The sequence below is a fragment of the Python bivittatus genome, unplaced genomic scaffold, assembly GCF_059951505.1.
Source record: "Python bivittatus isolate LINGU-HERP-01145 unplaced genomic scaffold, Pbiv_v1 ctg000220_np1212, whole genome shotgun sequence".
Lineage (NCBI taxonomy): Eukaryota > Metazoa > Chordata > Lepidosauria > Squamata > Pythonidae > Python > Python bivittatus.
The window spans coordinates 41,522,275-41,546,794 of NW_028277048.1; the positions used below are offsets into that span (position 1 = coordinate 41,522,275).

Consider the following 24,520-nt stretch of genomic DNA (forward strand, 5'->3'; position numbering starts at 1 on the left):
CATTCATGAAGCCGTTTCGGTGCAGCCGCCCCGAGCCTTAAAGGGGAGGCGCCCAAAGGTCTCTCGCCCGGCTCCCCCTCCCCTCAGAAGAATAATAGCGGGCGGGAGCGCGGCTGCGAAGCTGGTGGGAAAAACAAGTGGCTCACGTGCCAGGCGCACGCGGCCGGGCGGATCCAGAACGTCGAGGCTGAATTTGAGGACCCGGTGGCGCGAGACGGAGCGGGAGCCGCGTTGTACGCGCAGGCCCCATTGCGCAGCCTACGGTATCAGGCAGCGAGGGGGAGGCTTTGATTCCGCGGCCGGACCACCCAGGATCGTCCTGGACTAGCCCGGCTGTACAACTCACAGAGTCTCCTTTTTTGGAAAGCTGCTTCAAACAGCTGTTTCCTGAAAGAAGCCGACCTTGCGAGAGGGTAGGTGGAGTAAGCAGAAATTGGCCCTGATGGGGACTGTAGTAAAAAAAAAGTCCAGCCGCGTATCCTTGTCTCGTCCGTTTCCCTGAGCACAACGGAGACGAGACTGAAGGAAGAATATTTGAAAATTTGATTTTTTAAAAACGATGAACAACTAAGTAAACCAACTGGGAGCAGGCGTAAAAAGAGTTACACGACACTAAATGCAGTTAGTACAATACTTCTGAAGAATAAATCTCTTTCTGAAAGGAAAGAAAACGGCACGGATGCTTTCCTCCTCGCGCTGTGATTACTCTGCAGCGGGGAAGCAATTTCGCATAGCGCCGAGGTACTGTTGTCTAATGTTAGTCTGCCGATTCCAGAGTAGAGCTGGATATACCCCAGCTGTCTTGACTCAAGTTGTACTGCTACAGAAATGTGAGTTGCCAGTATTTATCAACTACACTGATCCTTAGAGAAGGAAACGGGGGGTGGGGGGGGGAGGTAAGTGCTGGTTGTTTTGGAAGTCATTAGGAAGAGGTGTCCAACGGGATAGTTTGGTGCCAGAGGGTTCCTGGAAGGTTCCAGAGAGCAAGTCTTGTAGCTGATGCATCCAAATTTGCAAGACTTAGGCCATTTCTTCATTAGTGCTTGATAGCATTTTATAGCATCATCAGCCATTGTCGTGGCAATATAAAGCTTCATTGCTGTTATATTAGCACAGCAGTGTTTGGATGAGGCTATAAGAGACGATAAATAGCTTTAGAGAAAATGGCCTTATAATATCTTTTTAGATACCATGTGGAATGTCAGGCACTTTTTATTATCCAGCTAATACTAGTTAATACAATGTGGTACCTGATCCACCATCTCATTGTAAGTAAGCTGCCTAAGCCAGCGCTTTTAATTTTTCTAGACAAGGAAGACTTGCTTACTGGAAAGTTTTCAGTCCTGTCCCTCACAGTATTTTCCTCAGTAGTGCTTTCCTCATCATGAGCAAAGAAATGAATCATTTAATAGTTCTGCAGCTATCCCCAGTTATCAGAGCCCTGTAGATCCAGTCTTCTGCTATTAAAAGGGGAAGCAAGGGAGAGAAAATGTTAGCCTGCAGCCATGTTTGTGCTTTGAGCCTTTTCAGTCTGCAGGTGTTTACCCGAACTGTCAAGACGTTTTTGCTTCCTATTCCATAGTCCAGTTCCTACCAGATTTCAGACAGTTCCTCATATCTCCAAAACAGGTTCAGTGACACACAGATTTTGGGCAAGTATATTATTCCCAGAACTGCCTAAACTGGCTTAGCACCAGGCATCTCTAAGAATAGCCTTTGCCATTTATCTCCATCCCCCAAAGCATCAGATATGCTCAAGGAACATAAGTTCTAATGGCTCTTAGCTTCTCTTCATTAATAAAACAAAAACTGTATTATCTGGTTGAAGTGCCTTTAGGCATCTGCCAACCACCCAGGAAATTGAACTGGTCATAGTTGGATCACTGGCTAATTTACCTAGTTTATATATCATATGGGAATTGCACTGAAATGCAAGTTATACGTCTCTTTTGCCTTTCATTTCTTCAATAATCAGCCTTTAAACCTCAGTCTGTATTTCTGATGCCCACTGTCTGGTGCTGTCCCTCCTCCCTAAGGAGTACCTCCCTTCCCTCCCCATATTTGTGTAAAGTCTTTGCTGTGTCTACACTTTCTCAAAACTGCGGAAATTGTAGGGAGCATGAGGTCTGGGCTGAAAATGCTGATGCAGGAAAGTAGCACTCACAGCTGTTTCTTGCTTAGGTGCCTGGGACAGGAATACTGCAGCACACTCCAAAGCTGGAGATGAGGCAAAGTATAAACTACCTAATAAAAAGTCTTAGAGACCCTGAATCAGATTGATTTCATCTTCCAAAGTTGCAATGGAAAAGAAGGCTGTCTTCTTTGAGTTTCATACTTACTGTAAAAAATATCTTGCAAAAGTGAGTAGAAGCCAAATTTAAGACGAGCGAGAACAAAACTGGGATGATACAATGCTGCAACTTGATAAGATCTCTGTCCTCCAAAATGTTGTCTGTAAATGTGTCTGTCTAAATACGGTAAGTTGTTATTGATTTTCTATAGCACAATCAGAAGAATTGTAAGAAATTATGGCTATTCAGGTTGAAAAGCCTGAGAGAACTGATGGTCAGATATAAAAAAAGGTAATGGCTCAATGTATGAAACTCTGGCCCACATTAAACAGTCACTATAGACCTATAGCTATGAAATAGGCTCCCCAACAACTTGTTGCCCTCCAGATGGGTCAAGACTCCAGTGACTGTCAATTGTGGAGAAAGAGAGTCTGACACATCCAGAGTACAGTAAATGGGGAAAACAGTAGACCTGCCCCCTTGTTGTAACTATGAAGCCTACCTAAGATGCTAGTTTAAGCTTTTAGTGTGGGGAAACAATTCACATAAACAGATTCTTTGGGTTACCATTAACTCTAGTGCTAAACTAATATCTGATATAGCCAGTTTCTCTAATACCACACATTTTACATCTTGCGAAGTATGAATAGAATGTAATTTCCTAGATAAGATAATTCATTTATATTAACAACTATCAGTATGGCCTGTTTTTCTTGCACTTTTTGAATATATTATATAATATAGTTTATTGAAGCGGACACTATACAATATACCTACAGGTACTCTCTTAATGTTTGCTTAGTATCCTACCTCATCTTTCAATATGATTACTCCAATTACAACAGTGCAATGGGTTGATGATTGCTGCAAAGCAAAGTACCAGTCTTCTTCACTATTTTTATTTCCAAGAAGGCAGTTGTATCCACATGAGCCTCATAGGAATTCTTAGAGGATAACATAGGAGTAGATACACTGCTTCATTTGGAAATGTGCCTACCTCCCCTGGGGGTGGGGGTGGGGCAGGAATATAAAGGAGAATAGAAAGCGTGGGAGGTGGGGGCAGAGCATTTGCACCAGTTTGTCTTTTGAAAAAGGTGGGTTTGGGAATATTTATATCAGGGCAGCCATTTTGAGGATGTCATCCCACTTCAACAACTGTATTATGGGAGCCCCATGCCAGCCTCTCATTCTAAGTGGGTCTGTTAGCTCAAATCTATGACTTATCCCTAGAATGCAGGTTTGTTCAGTCTTTATCACCCTCCAGTCATGAACTAGTTCTGAATACACAACTCCTGAAAGCTGGGACTTTTCTTCCCTGTCATTTTGCATTGCTTTTTCATTTTCCCTTTTCTACATAATGGGTGAAGGACAGTGTTTCAATGGATTGTAGATTAAAAGCCTCTTGAAAAATGCCAATAACCTTTATGTGATTAAACAAAATGCAACCAGAGTCTGTATTATAATTGAAACTTACTGCTAAAGGCCACATTAGATATACGTATATGGTATTTTCCTTGAGGTTTTTATTTTTTACCAAAAAGCAACCATCAGAATGAAATAGCAGGTGGGAGTTGGGGGAGACCAGAGGCTGGTAAACCCTTTAATTCCAAGCTGTTTCCTTTTTTTTTTTTTCTTCCCTGGAAGAACAGACAGTCCTCTCATAATACAATTTTTACAATGAGCAAAAAGGAAAAAAGTAAAGAAATTCCCATTGGGCCTCACTTTCATTTAAAAAATTAAAAAGGGTCAAGAACTGTCCATTACTATAGTTTGGCCCTAAAGGGGTCCTATAATGGTAGACTTAGTTGCTTAATCTGTATGGCCTGTTTTTTAAAATATGGAGTGAAAAAGAAATGGCTTAATTTATTTTAATCATAATCTCAATTCTTCATCACAATGGATTATTTTTGCTTATCAAGCTACATGCTATACTGCTTATGGAAACAGAGCTATCTATTGCTTTTTTCAATATTAAAACTAAATGTTATATAAATACTTCAATCATTAAGCCAATGCTTGAAATTAATATACTTTTTATGCTTTATTATATATGTATAAATATACATAGATTTATTATATATGTATATTATTCCTCTAATAGGAAATTAGTATTCCTCTATAGGAAAGATAGTATTGTTCTATCAGCTTGACCTACTTTTTCCTTCTGAAACTCTGAGGGAGTGAAGTTGGGGTTGTTGTCTGTGCTTGGGAAAAGTAGCTGCAGCCAGGCAGAAACATTTCTCACCCCATTTCTCTCATTTCCGTAACTCAGACTTTACTCACAAGCATCCAAGCCTTCATTCCAGCTGCCTATGATAATTGAGCCACACTCTGGTGTTTTCAAGGGCATGCCATTTTCCATTATGTGCTGATGTCCAGGCAGCTTCATTCCACCCAGGCTCTTAGCTTAGAAAAGCAAATGCTAAGACGGAGTGGAGAGGTGTGTGTGTGTAGGAGGAAAGGTGATAAGCAAACGGCATACAGACAGGGAAGCGGAGGCGATGTCTGAAGATTGGCAACTATTACAAGCAGGTAACAGGACTATCACTCAGCTGCCAAGACTACAAGCTATAGTGAACAGCATATCCTGGTGCGAGTCCTGCTTGGAGTTTTGCCAGGAACTCAGTAGCAACTAGAAGAGGAACAACCACACTGAGACAATACCTCATCCCAACTAGAGTAAGAAGATTTGGAAAAAGGCAACGGTTGTATGCTACTTTATAGACTTTGAGACTTTTGAATGAACTAAATATTAAAAGACTGAATATTAACAACATATTTACATGGCAACATCACCTTGCAAGTCCTAGATAGGTGGAGAGCAGTAGTCTGTTGTTGGGGAAGGTGTATGCTGCAATAAAGCATTTTGCTCCGCTGTGATGAGTCCAGTTCTTGGAAAGCAAAGGACCCTCACAGAAACAAAAAGAAATCCTTACATACTATTGAATATGTATTTATACCACTTTGTATAAAAAAGCTTCCCAAAGCAGTTTACAAAATATTAAATATATAATATGTTTAAAACAATATTAGAAACACACAAAGCAAGCAGGAATGCTAACAATGGAAATTGTTTACAGGCAAATTACAGGTTTATTTGTAATTGGAATAGTTAAATGGCTAGAATGGGATGAGTCAGTATTTCTATCCTTTAGAGCTTACAGTCTATAAGAACCATGGAAGGGGCAGTAGGAAATAAAATAAATACATGCATTGCAGGCAGAAAAATAGCTGTGAAGAGAATGGTGGAAAGTATTGTATGTTCCTAATGCGAAATCTCTCTAACTATGAAATAGAGTTTAATTATTATTCAGTCTTGTACTCATTACAAGGTGCATTCTGTGGAGAAAAAAATTAGCAGCTCAACAAATTTTTGTTGGGGCAGACATTGCTCCAACATAAATAAATAGATTTTCTTTGTAAATCACTCTTGGTAATTTCTCCTTTGGAAGACATACCCAAAATATGTATGGGAAGAATTTGCTGGTCTATTAATGGGTCAGATGCTCTGAATTTTTGTTTAGGAGCTGTATGAATTCTGGAGAACACACACTGTGGCCAAAAATATGTGAATGGGATAACTGTACCACAGAAAATAGTGGACTCCTTGATTAAAGATTAGCTTAATAATTTGCTCATAGGTTGCATTTGGTGAATGTATGCCATGGCATGGACCTGTTACAAATTCTATCTACTGTAATCTGTATCCTGTGTCACAGCAATGAAGCTAAATATGCTTAACCTGTCTTGTTCTTTCTCATATGGCTGTGCAGGGAGCTGGATTCAAAGGACAAAAGTTATAATGGCTACATGGATAGCATCTGTTGGGAACATCTTAAAAGCAGCTGTGTCTTTTCTAGAGTTTGTATGACTACTGGCATACCATCCCAGAAAAAGATATTTAGTGTAAGATATTCCTGACAGGCAGAATGTCCAAATCACATTTTGCCCATCAAATCCAGATAGCTTTCCAGTCCTATTATTTTGAAGTATTTTAAAAGTATCTAAAGTATTTTTAATATCTAAAAATAAGTATTTGTAAAGAAAACTTTGAGCAGTATTATCTTCCATTCTTTCCTTTACTGGAGACATAGAGTTTGTAGTTCCTGTAGGTGATGCTCTGAGAGTGGTTGTCCAGATGAGTGACTTCTAGAGTATTAGCTATCATACCCAATATTAGAATGACATAAAAAATTGGTAAGCATTCCCTCCATCTCTTCATCCAAGTCACCGATTCTGCCAACATACTGGCAGAGTTCAGCTGTATTAATGTTCTTGTCTGGTTGCTATCTATCTATTTAATTTTATTTATTATTAAATTTATATGTCGCCCATCTCTCCCAGAGGGTGACTCTGGGCGGCTCACAATTAAAATTCGAGACGATAAAAACAATAAAAATATAAATATCCACAATTAAAATAAGTAACAATTTTATATAAAAAGCCAATATACAATTCAAGATGATGGGGGAGCAGTATGCATGTGCGTGTGTGCGCGCGTATACATGCATACATACTCTGTGTGTGTGCATGTGTGTGTATTTTTGTAAATTGATTTGTGATTGCAGTCAACTTAGAAATCAATGTTCTATCTACCAGTGCTTGTTTCCAGCCATTGTTTACTTGTTCATCTTGTAGTCAGGTAGTCTGCTAATGGAATTATTGTCAAATGTCCATCTATAGCATGATTCCTTAGGATAGCTTCCTTGGTACAACTATTTGGTATGCATTTGTGCTTTATAAATAGGTAATCCAACTTCTTTTGTAATCATACTACATATGAGAAAATGTAGCAAAACTGCTCTCTGCACCTTAAATATTCCAACACAGAATTTTTGTACTCTGTATAAAGAAGCATGGCTTGTTCACAGTAGCAGGAAAGAAAGAAAAAAGAGAAAATAGCCAGGAGAAATCAGGTCTAAGCATATCACAGTAAGGCTATCATTTTAATAAAATATAATTACCACCATACACTCCTTTCAAAGTTTCTTTACTTATACATATACATGCACACATTTTTCTTTGCATCAATATTTTTCCTCCTTTTCATGTACTATTTTTTTCATATATTTAGTCTGGCCTTCCCTAATCTGGGATAGGTTGATTAAATATCATGAGTATAGTAGTCAGTATCTGGAGAGCCCTAGGTTGAAAAAGACTGCTTTACTCATATTTTTGTGTATAAAATTATTGTGTACATTTAATAGTCACGTTCATCACATGCAAATAGTTCCTTAACCAAGATAGCCAACAGATACTGTTAGAAAATATTCTGCTATCATTCTACCCCACATGCAAGAGTTGCAAATCAATTCAGACTTCAGAATGAGGACATAAAAGTTCAGCAAGAAGTCCTAAGTTGGAGGACACCTTTAGCAGCTTCAGATAATATAAATAAATATGTACATACATACATACATACATAGGATGGAAAACAGGTTCGGGCTCCAAGCATTTCATTATCAGCATTTTTCGAATAAATGAAGGCTGCAAGGTTAAGAGCTCCAAATCATAGTTGATATAAAATATTTTTCCCTGATTTTATTTAGAAGTGATGTTTTGGAAACAACGCTTTAGCAGAAATACACAACTCTCCTTCCCCATTCCCCCACCCCAAGTTCTATACCAACATCATTGGTGACAAGCTGATCAATAAGGACAGATCTAAGTAAGCTTTAATTATAAATTGGACCTCAGTCTTATAATCATTTATCTTGCAATGATTTTTATGTAGTTTAGTAAGGGTAAAAGCTTACTGTAAAAACAGGTTTCCATCCTGCTGGACTTGGTTCTATTTACCTTCCATGCTTCCAACCATCCAGAGCAGTTTAAAAAACTACAGTGGGAATATGAATTGCTATCCCCCTTCAATTAGTGGGAGAGGGTAATCAAATAACCCTAAATATAGGATTGCATTGTGATTTTTTCAATGATCAGCAAAATTATATAAAGCCTAGAAATTACATAAGGCCTCCCTCTAGCAAATTCTTTTATTTAAACTCTGATAGGAAACAGTTTCGTCTTCCACTTATGATTAACATACAAGGTTAGCAGTTACTGGATTTTACCAAGGCCGTATAGTACAGATAAAGTATACATATCTGTACTATATAGTATACAGTATACTGTTTTTGTTTTTCCCATTGTATGGTTATAGAAGTTACAAATAATTAGCATATAGCAGGGTTCAGCAAGTATCTTGGGCCAGTAAATAGCTTTGAAGATTTGAGAATCTGCTGTGGACATTCTCACAAAAGGGATGCTGCTGTGAGGGAGGGCCTAGCTATTCAAAAAAAGCCTTCTGTGGTCGGCATGACCGACTAGAAACCATATTCTTGAAGGGCAAACTGATGAAGTTGATCCACCCCACCCTCTATATACTTCCAAAGAAAGCACTGGGCTACAGCCATACATTGTAAATATTTTCTAAGAATAACTTATATTCTTGGGCACAGTGGTACCCACAGGCAACATGCTGCTGACCTCTGGCATAGCAGAGTAAACTTTGAACCTGATAAATGCAAGACTAGGAACATCAACAGCAAGTGAAGAGAGTTATTTCCAAATCAATCTTTCTGAAGGAATTTTACCAAAAAAACAGTGCACTGTAATTTCTCCAGAGTTAAAAAGAACACAAAACCAACCCCATCACTAGAAAGTGCAGTACTTAAAAAGAGAGATCTAAAATATATAAATTCAACACAGCGTTAGTTATAGAGTTGCATGCAAAAGTTTAAGCGTCCCAGGTCAAACTATGTTTCAATTGAATTCCTAAATGAACAAACCCTGAAACAACTGTGTAGTACAAAGTTAGGTACCTCTGTGTTGTACATCCACTCATTTATCGACCAAGTTCCATTTCAATGACCAAGTCATTAAGTGAAATGGTCACTAAGTGTGATGGAATGTGAGAGTGACCTTGGAAGACGGGGCGGGGAGAAGAGACACCAACTAGGGAATGATCAGATAAAAGAGACAGGAGTCCACAACAGAGTAATGGCCAGAGAAAGAAACTTAGGAAGGACCCACCCTAACTAATCAGGCAGTAAATAGGGAGGGTGGGAGATTTGTACTTTCAAACTTGCAAAGTTCTGTTAATATAGCCTTACAATAAAGTAGAATTAGCTCATCTAGTCATGTTTCCTGTCTGGTTTACCTGGGAGGGCTGACACTAAGTGAACAGGTGACAGAGAGAGAGAGAATGATGCTGCAAATCACCAGTTGCTGCCATCTCATTCAGATAAAGTTCCCTCAGACAGCCACACCAGCATTATTCTAATTCCAGTGTGCTTTGTTGTCAGGTGCATAAAATTTGGTCATAAAAGCATGTACTGGTTGGAAAATGATTTTTTTATTACGGTTTATTACTGTCATATTTGTGAATGGTCACTAACTGAGGTAGCTTCTAACCAAAGAGTGGGTGTAGAGTAAGCACAAGAGCCTTCTACAAATGTGAATACATACTATTTATGTGCAGTTGTTTACAACTTCAGAAAAAGAAGAAATGAATATGGCAGGTGACTCCCAGTTTTTCAGTGCTTTATACTGCAAGTGGATGTTCACAGTAACTCAGATCAATGCTTTGTACTGGGTTGTGCTAATTTGGTACTAGGCACAGTAGATACTGTATATGGCTGTCACAGGAAAGCTGCTTATAGGAGATAGGAGGAGGGGATACAAATGTTGAGCTGTCAACAGAGGTAGTTTAAAATCATCAGAAAGAAATTGGCCAAGGAGGAAGAGAACTGAAATAGAGAAAATAGCTGGCAACTAAGATGGACTTAGTTCTGGCTATTGAAAATCTGTTGTTTCAGTAAACAACAATATGGCTGGAAAAGCTGAGTTGGATTGGGTGGTATTTGTATTACTGCAAGTTTGTTGGTTTGAGGACAGATCTGGAGAAGTCTCTGAATAACGTTGTTGGGCACAGTCCAGAGAAGACTCAAAAACGAGGATGTGGTCTACCCTGCAAAGATTATCCCAAAGGAAACAAAGAGGACAGAAATTCAGTCTTACCTCCCAGCTAGCTGCCAGCCAGACTGAGAGACAAAATTGCCACCGATCTCTGTAAACTCTTCCTTAATTCTAAAATTAGGAAGTAGTTGAGTTAGTACTGTACGGATAAGTTTAGTTTGTATCATAATCTACAAATATGCATGTTTAGAGTTGTTTTAGGCTTTACCAAAAAAAATCACTCTTAAACTGCTTGGAAGGAGGGAAGGAAGCACAGTGGAATGCAGTGCAATTAGTTTGCTTGAAAAAAAAATAAACTCATGTTTTTTTAAAATAAAAAAATTAAAATCTCCTATTTTCTTTTAATAAAAGGATTTAAAAACCCAAAAGAACTACCTTTGTAGTTGTGTGTCATTCATCAAATCCTATGAACCCAGAGGATGCCCCAATCACAGAACTGTTCAATCAGAACCACACAAGATACATTGGGAGAAAAAAGGGTGAAGCATTTGAAAAAACACCTTGCCAACTGTTAAGCACAGGGGTTGCTCTATTATGCTTTGGGGTTGAATAACAGTCAGTGGCACAAGAAACATTGTGTCTATGGAAGGAAGAATGGATTGAACTAAATACAGTATCAACATATCTTAAACGCTAATATTCCACAATCAGTGAAGATATTGTAGGAGAAGAGATAAACAGTAGATTTTTAACATATTACAATTGTTAACCAATAAGGTATTTGTTTCATATAAAACCTGCTTCTGCATAACCACCTTGTCTTCCCCTCCCTCCCCCCTCCACCTCATCTCAGTTTAAATCCTACCCAAGTTTAGCCACTCCATGCATCTGATGGAGTGAACTGTAGGTCATGAACGCTTATGCCTTTTAACAAAATATGTTAGTCTGAAAAGGTGTTACCAGCCTTCTGATGGTCAGTGAAGAAATTGAAACTGAAGAGGTTGCTTTTTTCACGAAAACAATCCAAAACATATCACAAAATGAACTATGAAGTATTTAAAGATAAAAGTTTGGAATGGCATTCACAGTCCTTGGACTAAAATATTGAAAATCCACAAGGTATTGCATGAGAAGATACCTAAGAATATTTTTGAGCTAGAAAAGTTCTGCGTGGAAGAGTGGAAAAAGGTAGCTAGCTGCAGAAAATTTTTGGAAGCTGTTATTTCTGCCAAGGCAGTGTTACATATTACTGCCGGAAAAGGTGTCCAAATTTATACATCCGCCATATTCAATCTTGAATGATAAAAAACTGCATATAAATAGTATGGATGCAAATTTGCAGAAGTTGTTTTTAACTTTGTACATGTAGAGATTTTTAAAATAATTTTATTGAAAGTTTTAATAATAGTAAAGTAAAATACAAACTAAACTCAGAGTAAAAAATAAAAATAAAAAATTGTACAGAAAAGAGAAAGAAAAAGAAATATTTTAAAAAGTAGCTTCCGATCTTCATCACAAGTACAAACAAGCTTAATGATTAATTACTCCCTATAACATTACATGCAAGTATCTCTTTTTCCCATAACCTATCCCGTATACATACACAAATCCATAAATCATTAACATTTCAGTCCTGGTGTCAGTAGAAAGTCCATAAAGGAATCCCAGATTTATACAAAGATATCTTATTTTAATCTTGATCAAACAAACCAACTTTGTACTCCTTTTTGCTTCTAACAATCTTAATCTTTAGATCATTCAGATGCTGCCATAGGATTTGATCTCTCTTCAATTTTTCTTTTTCCCATTTCAAAGGTTTCTTCAAGGCTTTAACCAACTTCTTTTGAAAAGTCCTTATCCAGGTCAATCTCTTGGTTCATCATTTTTATTTCCACTTTCTTTTCTCTATCATCATGATTTTTTTTATTTTCCAGTATTTCTGCAAATTCTTTATGTTTTGATATTTCTGTATCAGGCAAAATTTGTTTCATCTCTTTATCTTGTAAATCTTCCAAGATGTTCTCTTTCACATCAGTAATTTCTTCTTTAATATCTTTTGGACATAGTCTATTCATAGAAGCATGCATCATTACTGAGATTGAAGTTGCTATTTTTTACCTTATTCTTCAAAAATCTCCTAAATATTTCAAATGTCATAGTGGTTTCTCTCATTTTGCAAGTTCCAACGCTGACCAAAGACAAGAGATAGGCTTTTCACTTTTTTTTCCTTTTCCCTTTCTATCTGGAAACTTTAGTCCCCTCTAGTGTTCAGTTTCTAAAATAATAAAGTCTCAAATCTCTGTTTTGATTTAGGATAGACTAAATCAATTGGTTCCCATGGTGTTTATTTATATAATTATTTCCAAAATCTTATAGCAAAAGTCCTAATATTCCATTATTCCAACTTTGTCTGGTCCCTTCATTCATTTATAACTTTCTTAAATTCTTATTTAGCTTTTTGCCATTCTTTAAGTTCTTAAGCTTATAGTTAATGTTTCTTTTGTTCAAGAATGAGGTAAATTCACCAGATGGCTTTTCAAACTTGTCGTTTTGAAGATCTCTAATATCCTTAAGGTAGTTGAATAGGTAATTTCCAAAAGTGATTAAAAAGTTAGCAAACTCAGTGTCCTTTAAAAGGCTCCACTGTGGTTGAGAGCATGGTGGTTCCCTTCATCTCCCAGTGCTCAGACCTGTGGGAAACTGCTATCCTGCGGTCTCCTCACAAGGAGCAGTCATCCTGAGCACATGCATCCTATGTAGAGCATGTATAATGGTATGTGGGAATGACCTTGGGAGATGGGGAAGAGCCACATCCAGGGGAAGAGTCAATAAGAGGCAGCTGAGCCCACAAAAGGAATGAGTGTGGCAAACTTCTTAGAAGGGACCCTAATGTCTTAGATTGTAAAGGTGATGGAAGAAAAATGTGCTTTCAGACTTGCAAGAGTCTGTTAATGTAACCTTACAATAAAGCAGAATTAGTTCATCTGGTCATGCTTCCTATCTGGACTATCTCGCTAGGCTGACAGCATATTACAGCAGTCCCAACTGGATAGTGATCAAGATATGAGTTATTGTCACTAGTGCATCCTGGTCCAAGTGGGATCATAAATGGCATCCCTGCCAGAACTGGGCAAAATCCCCACCAGTCATGACTTAAACCTGATGCTTTGGCAGGGGTCAACAGTCTAGAAGGACCTCCAAGTAATGAACCACCTCCTTCAGGAGGAATGCAACCCTATCCAGAGTAAGTACTGGGGCCACAGTTATTGGATTGCCCAGATATTTGATGAGCCACAGCTCCTTCTTGGAAGCATTTAATCAGAGCTTGTTTTACCCCATCAAGATCCTCAACCTCCAGGCACTGGAGGCACTTCTACATTATTTCCCATCCAGCCCAAGATGGCAATGCATAACTTGGTATCACCAGCCCATTGATGATACCTTATCCCAAATCAGTGAGTGGCCTCCAACAGCCATTTCATATTGATGTTAAATAACATGGGGAAGAGCATCAAGCCCTTGGGAATCTCATTCTGGAGTTCACACAAGTCAAGCGCTGGGCCCCATAACCAACAACTGGAACCACCGATTCTGGTAGGAGCAGAACCACCACAAAACACAGTAGGAAAGTGGAAGAGTTCTACATAAAAAACAAGCATGTTAAACCTTGTGAAACCATCACCAATACAAATTACAGGGTTTAGAAATGTCACAGATTAAAGTACAGCTCTATGTGTATATGGATTTTACAAACTAAAGAAGAGTGAATTTCTCTATCTCCCACTTTGAGAAAGAAATAATTCAACCATATCTGTTTGGAAGCCAGACTCCCATCTGCTTGGGCAAAAGACTAGCTCTCCCATTTGAAAAGAGCTACTATTATGCATAGAATCCATATAATAAACACACAGCCTACGCACCAAATTTCAAGTGAGAAAATCAGACTTTATTCTCCAAGAACTGGAGAGAAAGAAAAATATGACTTTCAAATTCTTCTAAAACTAACCCATTCCCAGAGCACCAAAATAAACAGAAGAAAATCCAGCAAAAGCTTAGAAACAAACCTTACTATTGCTTTAAACATTATTTTAAAACGTATATCAACTTCAACCCTACAGGCATTTGATCATCTGAGTTATATGCTGAATTTCTTACATATAAGTTGTCAGCTTTGTTCTAAATTCAAAATCAAACTTATCATTACAACCAGATCTTCCTCTATCAGTTTTCCAGGATGCAGATAGGCCACTGCTCCACTGTATTTTTTCTCCCTCAACCAATTTTTGTTCCATCTTTGCCATTCAGGGAGGTGGGAAAGGCAAGGCCTTTGGTTGCTGGCCAAGTTTTTGTTGTTAAAGGGGAAGGTAAGAAAGAAAACACCTAAGGTTTCAACTACTGAGCACTTTAATGCAATCAAACTACAGACGAAGTCAAATATAATTTTAAATTGAGGAATGTAGACTGTTCAGTGTTCGATACATAAAGATTTCCAGAAAAATAGCACCTCTATTGGCAGCAAGTACCTAAAGCAAAAATTTTTCTCCTAATTCTTTGACCATTTGGGCTGTCATAAAAAGTAGGCAAAAGCTTCACCCCAATAGAATCCTGCTTCATATTCCTTGGGAAATAGTTTAATCCTGAATTATTCTCACTTAAATAATTAAGATGTTTCCTGAGTTCAGATGTAACAAGGAAATGTGGCTTGTTTAAAGACAGAATGGTTGTTTCTGAGCTCTTATCAGTGTAAGAGAGGGGAAAGAATGAGTCCACGCTGTGGCTCATTCACAAAATAAGAGCTACTACTCTCCTGTGATGTGTGTTCCAGAAAATAGAAAAGAGTAAAGTGACAAGAAAAGATTAGAGAATCTAGGCAGGAAGTGTACAAAGATCAAGTGGTACAGAACTGCTCTGCCATTGGGCTTTTCATGGGCACAATCACCATCTACGTCTTCAGGAATCTTTGGGCTCTAGCAAGGCAGGCATCCTGAAACTCCCAGTTAGTCCAGAACACATATCTGCCTCCAGGATACAAAGAGACTTAAGTTCTACAGATAAAGGCTTAGTTCTGCTTTCCTCAGCGGAAAAATATTTTACTCAAAAGCGGTATATAACACAACAGTATCCATGGGCTGGAAATGGCAGGGAGCCATTAGAAAAGCAAGACACTGGCATTAAAAGAAATGAGAGAGCTGACTTCCCTCCATCTCACTATAGTAAGTTGTATGCCAGTATTGTACAGTGTTGTATGCCACCCACAGTCACTCTCTTGTGAGATGGACGGCTATACAAATAAGATCAATAAATAAAATATGATCAATAAAAATAAGTTCTTAGATTCCAGATCTACCTGGAAGGTACACCTCACTAATTTTTCCATTTTGCAGCTTTAAGCAAGCTTCAAGTCTCAATCCTTATCTATTAGAAGAATGCTGCAACTAAAATCCAATAGATGAATTTGTGATTAGATCACAACTGCATCTAATTGTTACTCATTCTCGCATCATAGTACTGTTTCGTTATTTTTGATGCTTTTACCAAAATGTTAACACCTTGTGCTACTCCACTGTGAAAATCAAAATTATGTATGAATAATCCCCCATGTAATTTGAACAACTTCCAGGTATATGCTATAGCAGATTCTGCATCTAGTTGAGATTTCTTATAGCTTATATACTAGAAGCTTGGGCTACAATATTTGGTCAAATGGAGAAACAGACTGATCTTTCTTTTTAAACAGATTCTTCTGTTCTTATGGAATCAAGGGACTACAGACAGGCTACTGTAGATACTCTTGCAGCCTATTATGGGAGATAAGCACAAACACATAACCTATATGAAATCCAGGAGCGGTAGATGAAGAAGCCATTGTTTGATTAAAATGGGATACATTGCAAAATCAAGATTTGAAGATTCTGCTTCCATTCCTCTGTGTGTGTGTGTTTGAGCAAGAGAGGCAGAGGCAGACAGAATGAATGCAAGTAAACAAGACTCAGAAATACTTGGATTCAGCTTTTTGCTTGACTATGTCATTATTTCTCAGGATCACCTGTTGTGCAAATCTGTTGTGAGGTTAACTGGGAAAGGAGCTCTTTGGAGGAAAGATAGGGTTAAAAAATGTAAGCAAACAAATCATCTGTCAAGTTCAAAGGAAGATACTACTTAGATGTAGTTACTCATCTAAGAGAAATGGCTGATAAAACTATTTTCCCCATAGCCCCCAAGAACACTGCCCTATTATTCCTTAATAATTACTTCTGGAAGCTTAAATCCCTTTCTCCCAGCAGTTTGAGTCCACAATACCTCTCCCCTCTCCCCTTTAAAAAAAATTTTGTACTAAAGATTCCCTTCAAAGAAAAGGAAAGCAGGATCAGGCAAGGGTTGGGTCTCTTCAGAACTTCTTGTTGCCAGGATTCTTCTTGTTGAATAGGCTGACCTTGTTGGCAGAGGAAGACTCTAGTTTCACTTTATCCATTAAGGTCTTCTTAATGGCAGCTGGGGAGACCTTCTCCTGGTCAGCTAAGCACTGTAGTTCCCTGTTGAAGACAGATAATGTATTAGCAACTCAGAGAACACAGCCCAAGGGGGGACAATTCTTTCCTCTATGTGCAAGCATACCGTGTCCTGATGCAGGACGCCTCCACAGCATTGATGAGCAATGAGCGGAAACCACCACTCTCTAGGAAGTGAAGGGCATAGATGGTAGCACCTCCTGGTGAGCAAACATTGTCCTTAAGTTGTCCAGGGTGCTGCTCAGATTCCAACAGCATCTTGGCAGCTCCCTACAGTATTGGGTAGACAAATCAGAGGCATGCTGGAGAATAGCAGCAATACATTTAACCTGTACTTAGCTGGAACTCTGAGGGGAAAAATGTAAATTATGGCAGATATAGTCCTTTTCTTAAAACTGTAAATTGTCCAATGGATTAGAAAAATTATGACCTGTCTCACACATGACCAAATGATCCAATAGTGTCTTCGTTTCTTTGTACTTTCATTTCTGGGTGGTGCAGGGTGCTTCTTTGAATTTCAAACATCCAGCTTTTTTTTTTTAAATGACTTTTTTTCCCTATCATGTATCAAAAGGTAGGGTTGTCACAATGACTATTCTGATGACCACAAGGTAAGATACTGACCAACAAGGCTTGAGCTCCCAATCGGACCGCTAGCCTGCGAGGAAGGCCCATTTTCACCCCTCCATCTGCCAGGGCATCCAGGGCTGTGAATGCCTAGGAGATCAATAGTTAAAGAAAAATAAAGGTAGAAGTTCTGGAAGTGGAACATAACAATGCAATTGATTATCTAAATTAGAGTTCCTCAATCTAGTGCCTCCCAGCTGTGCTGCATCTACAATGTCCAGAACTCCCAATCAGCACAGACTGAGGAAATTGCTGTATTCCATAATTTTAGTAATGGATCCTTGTTGGTGGCCTAGGACAGATTGGAATAAACTACCTAGAACTCCAATTGCTCTGATGACATCTAGGTAATCAAACACTTAGTTATAAAGCCTCATTCTCAAATACTACAAGCTAATTTGCCTCCTCTTAAAATACAAGATACTAGTTACATTTCTGCATATAACCCCACCCCACCCCCCCACCCCATCCTTTCACATTCTTTTTGGAGAATACAGGAAAGACATGGCACGTACATAAGCAGGTCCACTGCCACTGAGTCCGGTCACAGCATCTATCAAATCTTCTTCTACTTCAGTGCAGAAGCCCACACTTGCCATCAGCTGTTCTAAGAGCTTCCCATCTTCCACTTCTGCATGAGTTCCTGTGGCATAAACGGTGGCCCCTTCCCGCACAATGACTGGTGTATTGGTCATGCACCTGATCACTTTTGGAGTGGGGCAGAAGGCAGAAAGTTTCTTGAGATGCAAAATAAGAGAAACAAATGACGATTTTTTTTTTTAATTAGTTCTAGCAAGTGGTCCAGAAAATCCAACTCTGCCTTTTCCAGGTTACAGACATGTAGAGAAGAGCTATGTTTCCACACCCAATGCCCAGAGCACCAGAGGAACTGAAGGAGGCACACACACTTAAAGCAAAAGTATGGGAATGCCAGTTAGCAGCAATGAAAAAGGTAGATGATTTTTTAAAGACTGTAATAGCAAAAATCTAACCGTGCCTTGAACATTATAATATCTCCCCAGGGAAAGCTAGCCTATTTTACAAACATTACTTTCTATAAAGTCTTTTCCTAACAAAGTAGATCCCAGACCAAAGCTGGAAGACATCTGCATAACTTCTGCAGTGCTGAACAAGCCAGTTACCAATTCAATTTGAAAAAGCAGTTCCTGATGTGTCAGAATGATGCACGTTTCATAATATTCATGCCCAATAGGCTAGCCTTATACTGATATCACCAGAACATTTCCAAATTCTCTTAATGATCAGATGGTTTTAAAAAAGCAAATAATGCAGGTTGCTCTGCAGGTTATTGAGTCTTCAGCAAGGCCAGGTATCAGGGGTAAATGAATAGGTAAAGGCAACAAGACTTTTTAAAGACTTTGCTCTATAATGAGAGGAGAGTTCATCAAGTTTAGGCAGCAAACGTTATCAAACCAGTCTGTTAGTTAAACACAAAACTTCCTCAATCATGCCAAAACAGGTTGGACCTAATTTTAAAGGCAAGATGGACACACCGATGAGGTGTGTAGGAATCTCATTGTTGATTTATCTCCCCACAGCTAAAAGAAAGGAAAAGTAGCACAAAGCTATTTACTAGATGCTTCCCCTTCTTTCTATATGACCAAAGCAATTATGTTTGTTGTACTGTCACCACCAATTTCTAGTTCATTCTTCAGAAGAATCTGCTAGCTGCCCTTCCCTTACACAGCTCTAGGCCCAAGAAACTTAATAAACGTGAGTGCTGATTCTCACCTTTTCAATTGAGCTGATAGTAACGCCAGCAGCACACGAGACCACAATATGTCGATCTTCTATGTCTGAGCCAATCTCATCCAAGATAAAGGGAATTATGGGAGGCTTCACTGCCAGAAACAGGACATCACTGTTTTTAACCGTCTCCTTGTTGCTTATAGTGAAATTTACACCCATTTTCTGGAAATAAGTTGCACAGCATTTGTTAAAACATCTCTTTGGGCTCAGACTATAGCAAGGACAATTGGATTAGACATGGAACGAGGCAAAAGTTGGGCACACATTCATTTTCCTAGAACTACAAAGGCAAAATGAACTTGATACATAATAGGTAAAGCCAAAATAATCCCACATCTTGAATTTAAATGGGCAAAAAACAAAGCAAGTGTAGAGATTCAAGTGTTTCGGCTACTGGGGTTGGGATGAGGTTTTTTGGGTGGAAATAACTTCACCAGCCTGCAGCCAATCTGAGATAGACAGGAACTCCCTGGGAAGACTCATGTATGCTGTTTGGAAAACATTCAATATCTAGAAACATCTTGATCACCTTGTTATGTAGTTCATAAGCTACACCCTAGCCTAGATATACAGCCAGTGAACTAGTTTCAAATTATTCAAGGTTACATAACTGCAATTATTTCTACATGGCGCTAAGTTTAAAAAGAATTCAGGAATTCCAATGGGTAAAAATATGTCCAAGAAAATGTGAGTTAGTATATAACAATGGGGACAAATCACGGCTATCTAATGTGGTTAACCGCCCATATGAATTTGGCTTTCTCCCTTTTTTGTCTCATCAGAAATATGGTACAGCTATGGTTAACCCATATTGGGGATACCCAACAGACTTCTTTCCACTTTTAGACAAAAGTGAACACAAAACATTTGAGTGTAATCTCTTCCATTTTAACACGGTAGTGCTGTTTTACTATGTGTCACGATGACTAGTATTTATTTTACAAAATATATTTATAAAATATTCATATGTAATCAGAAACACACATAACCTCAGACTTTCTACAGTTTAAGACCAGGTCTGATCTTAACCAGATTCTATGAATAAGATTTTCTAAAGATAGAAACTAAGGACTAAACAATGCATTTTGGACAAAAATGTAACACAACTCCTTTAGTAATGCCACCATGAGTGATGATAACTGACAGCAGCAAAGTGGTGATGGGATGTATCAAATCTTCTCCATACATTTTAAAATGTACATTTGCAAGGGAAGACATGCCCTTGAAACAAATGGAAAAAAGGATTATGTGCTCCTCCTAGCGAGTATTTCCACACTCAAATATCTCATCCTAAAGTTACTTTTCACGTGAAAAAAGAACTATCAAATTATATGCTTTTCTGAGTAACATGTAGCTTTACTGTGTAGCTCTACTATTTTCTCTCATTTTTCCTACTTCTGCTTTATATGAGTGAAATGTGTTCCAATTCTAGTAATAGAAAAAGTTCTGGCTGGGAAGTTATAGTCTTGTAAACATAACAACAGAGCTAAAAAAAAGTCTAAACTATCTCAATATATGGATGAAGCATGCAATGCCCATGGCCTCATTGGAATTACAAGCCAGTTTACCAGTAGAAGTATGCTGCTCCCTATTGTTCCTATCACACCCATTGGATCCCTCTGCTAGTAGGCATGGCTAAAAAAAAAACTTGTGTGGCTTTGTGGGTTGGTTACTATGCTGTATAAACTAGGAATTCTACTTTATTCCTCTTGGAACAAGCCAGACTGGTACCACAATTTTGTTCTTGGGATCAAGATATGGGTTGTACCAACATGAACAAGCAAGGTTCCTGTCAAGCTACACAAGGAAACCAAACCAAAAAAAATCTGATTTGTTAGTTGTGTCCACTGCCAGGAGTCACCAATGAGATCAATCAAAGCAGCATGCACATCATGTACGAAAGAGTTCTGTATACAAACACAGCTAATAATGAGTTTTATGAAAGTTTTGAGAGCAGAAAAGAGGTATTTTAATATTTCAAATGCTATAACCTACCCTCAAGCCTGATACTGTTGGGAGATCAGTGTCTGGTGAGCTTGCTGTTATCTTGTGGGCAGCCAAAATCCCTAGAAAAATAAATATTGAGTTTTATTTTGCTATAGCTTCCTACACCTTATTCAGATTATTACCAGAGGCATAATTAGTGTTTTACAGGCTGCAAGGCAAACCTCTTAGATGGGCTCCTCCAGTAATGAGAGAGTTCAGATGCAGAGTCCCCCCAGGCTGAGAGCAGGCAGGAGAAAGGGAAGAGGAAAGTCTCACAGCCACTTCTTCCATGCTATTGCAACAACCTAGGCCATGTGAGGGTTCCCCTCACTTATTCAAAGTATCATTTTCCCCCCTCCTGCTTGACCATTAGACTCATAATGGACCCATCTCCTTTCCATAGAAACCTCTCCCCTACCTGCCTGAAAGTCTTCTTCTCTTAGATTGATCATAACTGTGCTAAACAAATCTAGATGACCGCTAGAGGGCATTAAAACATTCAGGTTTTCTTATCTCTTTGCTGCCATCTAGTGATAGACTAAATTTTTGCTGCCCAGCTCTGGTAGTCCCATACAATCAGCTTTGTTAAAGGCTTGGGAAACCAGTTTCAAACTGGAACCTGGCACAGCCTCCTCTGCCTGCAGGCCACAAAGCAGTTGTCTCCTCTGTCTTTACTATATTCTTACCACTATTATCACTTCCCTTCTCAATACACCCATTCTGTTTTTCTGTCAGTATAATTTTCACTATCCTTTACCCTATTGTAGATCTTCTTATTTTTTAGGTAAAGGGATATTCAAATCTAAGAGATAATATACAAACAGGCAAACTTGTCTAGAATGTTTTCACGCAGAACTACACCCTTGAGAACTTTGTTTCTTAAACCTGTGGTAAGATCTGTGCTGTCTTTTGCAATATTTGCAGTTTTCTTCATGCCCAGTAATACACTCTTCTAGCCTCTAATTATTCAGTTTAAAGTTTTGTAAGAAATAAAAAACTCCTAGAAATTAGGAGGGGCTTCCACGGTTCTGGTTGCTGTGATATTTAAATGCAACAGGGATTCTGTTACATACAGCATACGTATATCTGTTCTTGTTTCTCATTAATTAGCATTTTTTCCAACAACAGATATACTGCAGTGAAGAACAAGGTAATCTGGACAGAGTGATGATTTATATGATACTACATATCCCAAAATCAAAGTTGAGATTAGCTTCAGACCTGTATCTAACTCTACTGTATTCTAACAGAAACAGCACTATCTCTTCATTAAAACAATTACCATTACACAAACATACAATATACATGAGGCAAGGAAGAAAATATGATCTGAGAGACAAATAGATATGCAAAAAACTCAGGTGACCAGGATGAAAATTCAGTACCATTTCTAACGTTTTAGAAATATTACATTAAGTTATGGCTTGATTACCTATGGTTAATTAAGTAACACACAACTGGCTTGGTCTGCACAAAATACTAAACTAAAAGAAAACAAACCACATTAGGGCCTAGCATACTGTGCAAACCTGTAACAAAGTTGCAGAAATAAATATAACACCGATGTACCAATGAGTATCAGTTTATTGCGAATCAGTTCCCATTTCTTGCACTTGCCTACCTGCTGCTGTGAAGCCCCTCGCCAAGGAGAAGGCAAGCTGCCCAGCACCGATGAATCCCACGCTCATGGTAACAACAGTTTCTAGAAGTGACCCAACGGACACCTGGTATAAAAAAGAAAAAACGAACTAAACGTGCCAGTGATAGTGCAACTCTACTGCAAATAGAGGAATCGTCTTTCAGGCTCTGCACTGGATTTAGAGAATCGGTAGACTGAAGTATCTGAGATAAAAGAGATTAGAAGGGCTAGTGCAGGATCTAGTGCTTTCACTCACCCTCAACTTTACATCACAGCTCGTTTATTTTCTTTTCCTTTCTTGGTGCCGACTCCACCTCCCACCTGCTGCTCTTTACGTCACTGCCCTGCTTTTCTTCTCACCCATCCTACCGTCCCCGTCCCTGAACGCGATCTTTCATTCCCTTCGCATCGCGGGTTGATCCCTTCCATCCTGTCCGGGTTCTCCCCCGATCCAGCCCCCCCGTGCGGTGCGTCTCCTTGGAATCAATTAACCCTCCAGCGAACAAACCTGATACCGCCCACGTGGCTCGTTCAGAGTCTGGGGGGGAAAAAGAAGGGCAGGCGCCGTCGCGTGGCAAAGCGCAGGACAGAGATAATTCCTCAGCCAATCCGAATGAGAGGGTGTGGCCTCCTCGCCCTCTCCTTCAATCAGTTGCTGAAGAAGCGCATCGCCCGCTGGCTATTGGACTCGGCTTTGTTTGCAGTTGCATCAGTCTACCCTCAACGGAGGCCGCGAAGGACTGATTTCTTCGCGCGATTCTCAGGCTTTGTTTTTGGCCGGTAATGGCTGCTACATCCTGGGCGTTTCCATTAGTACGATGCAGTCCAGCTTCGTGGCTGCGCTGCCTCCTGGGAATTGTAGTCTCTGGTGAAAAAACTTGAGTTGTTTTAAAAGATAGGTAATAGGAAAACAGTGATACCTGTTAAGAGCAGTACTTACTTAAAAGTGTTTGGAATTAAAGTTGCTTGGAAATCACATCATTTGATCTAAAGGCGTTATTTTCTAACTGCAATGTTGCTGCTGTAATTCAGCTTTATTTTTTTTTCCAGTAAGGTCTCCTTACTACTAGTCTTGGGGTATATACAGCATCTTGGAAACTGAAAGAGGAATTTCTAACCCTCATTTAAAGTGAGTTCATTAAGAAAGAGTTTCTTTGAATGATCTGAAATGCTCCTTAACAGGGTTCTTGCCACCTGTGCTAAGTTGTTGTTTAGCACCTTGATTGTTTAGGTCTATTCTCCCTTCTATGACTTTCCCAGCCTCCCCAATCTCTCTATTAAATATATTTTTATTAAGAATTTTAATTACAGAATTAAAAACTAATACAAACTAAACTTAGGGAAAGAAAATAGAATGGAAAGAAAGAACAGCAAGTGCAGGAAAAAAGCAAAAGAAGAAAAAAGAATATAAAGAAAAAGAAAAGAAATTGTAAAGAAGTAACTTCCAACCTTCATCACAATGTATAAACAAATTTAATAACTCTTTACCCTCATAAGGTTAAACAGATATCTCTTCCTCCCATATCCCATCCCTTATCTATCAACAAATCCATAAAACATCAACTTTTCAATCCTGGTGTCAGCAAAAAGCCTATAGAGGGTGCCAGAACATTGCAAAAAAAAAAAAAAGTCTTATTTTAACCTTGATCAAATAAACCCACTTTATATTCCTTCCTTTTACTTCTAACACTCTTAATCTTGACTTAATTCAATCAAATACTGTCATAGAATTTTATTTCTCTTCAATTCTTCTTTATTCCGTTGCACAGATTTCTTCAAGGCTT

The 24,520-nt window shown here is 38.7% G+C and overlaps 1 protein-coding gene and 1 long non-coding RNA gene across 3 annotated transcripts; one reads left to right on the plus strand and one right to left on the minus strand.

Annotated features, from left to right (window-relative positions):
* Nucleotides 1-16: 16 nt before the first annotated feature.
* On the plus strand, nucleotides 17-2,908 carry LOC148216331 (uncharacterized). Its single transcript, XR_015795751.1, has 2 exons — nucleotides 17-830; nucleotides 2,182-2,908. It is a non-coding gene; the product is annotated as an uncharacterized LOC148216331 (long non-coding RNA).
* An 11,221-nt stretch (nucleotides 2,909-14,129) lies between these two features.
* PYCR1 (pyrroline-5-carboxylate reductase 1) lies at nucleotides 14,130-23,390 on the minus strand. Of its 2 annotated transcripts, none has more exons than XM_007427776.4 (8): nucleotides 23,245-23,390; nucleotides 22,719-22,821; nucleotides 21,107-21,177; nucleotides 19,094-19,273; nucleotides 17,857-18,078; nucleotides 17,339-17,431; nucleotides 16,821-16,984; nucleotides 14,130-16,738 (listed from the first exon to the last, which is right to left on the minus strand). In XM_007427776.4, the coding sequence occupies exons 2-8, from the start codon at nucleotides 22,783-22,785 to the stop codon at nucleotides 16,594-16,596; spliced, it is 942 nt and encodes a 313-aa protein (XP_007427838.1). In that variant the 5' UTR covers nucleotides 22,786-22,821; nucleotides 23,245-23,390; the 3' UTR covers nucleotides 14,130-16,593. The 2 variants fall into 2 exon arrangements, with proteins under 2 accessions (XP_007427838.1, XP_015743480.1); XM_015887994.3 differs by lacking the exon at nucleotides 23,245-23,390 and adding an exon at nucleotides 22,993-23,223.
* Nucleotides 23,391-24,520: the final 1,130 nt, after the last annotated feature.

What these genes read in the sequence shown, in the direction of transcription:
- PYCR1 (XM_007427776.4), bottom strand. Translation starts at nt 22,785, where the DNA reads ATGAGCGTGGGATTCATCGGTGCTGGGCAGCTTGCCTTCTCCTTGGCG. An exon ending in CTATCAGCTCAATTGAAAAG is followed by an intron (nt 18,079 to 19,093) that starts GTGAGAATCAGC and finishes TTGCATCTCAAG; the next exon opens with AAACTTTCTGCCTTCTGCCC. An exon ending in GTGGCAGTGGACCTGCTTAT is followed by an intron (nt 17,432 to 17,856) that starts GTACGTGCCATG and finishes TTGATCTCCTAG; the next exon opens with GCATTCACAGCCCTGGATGC.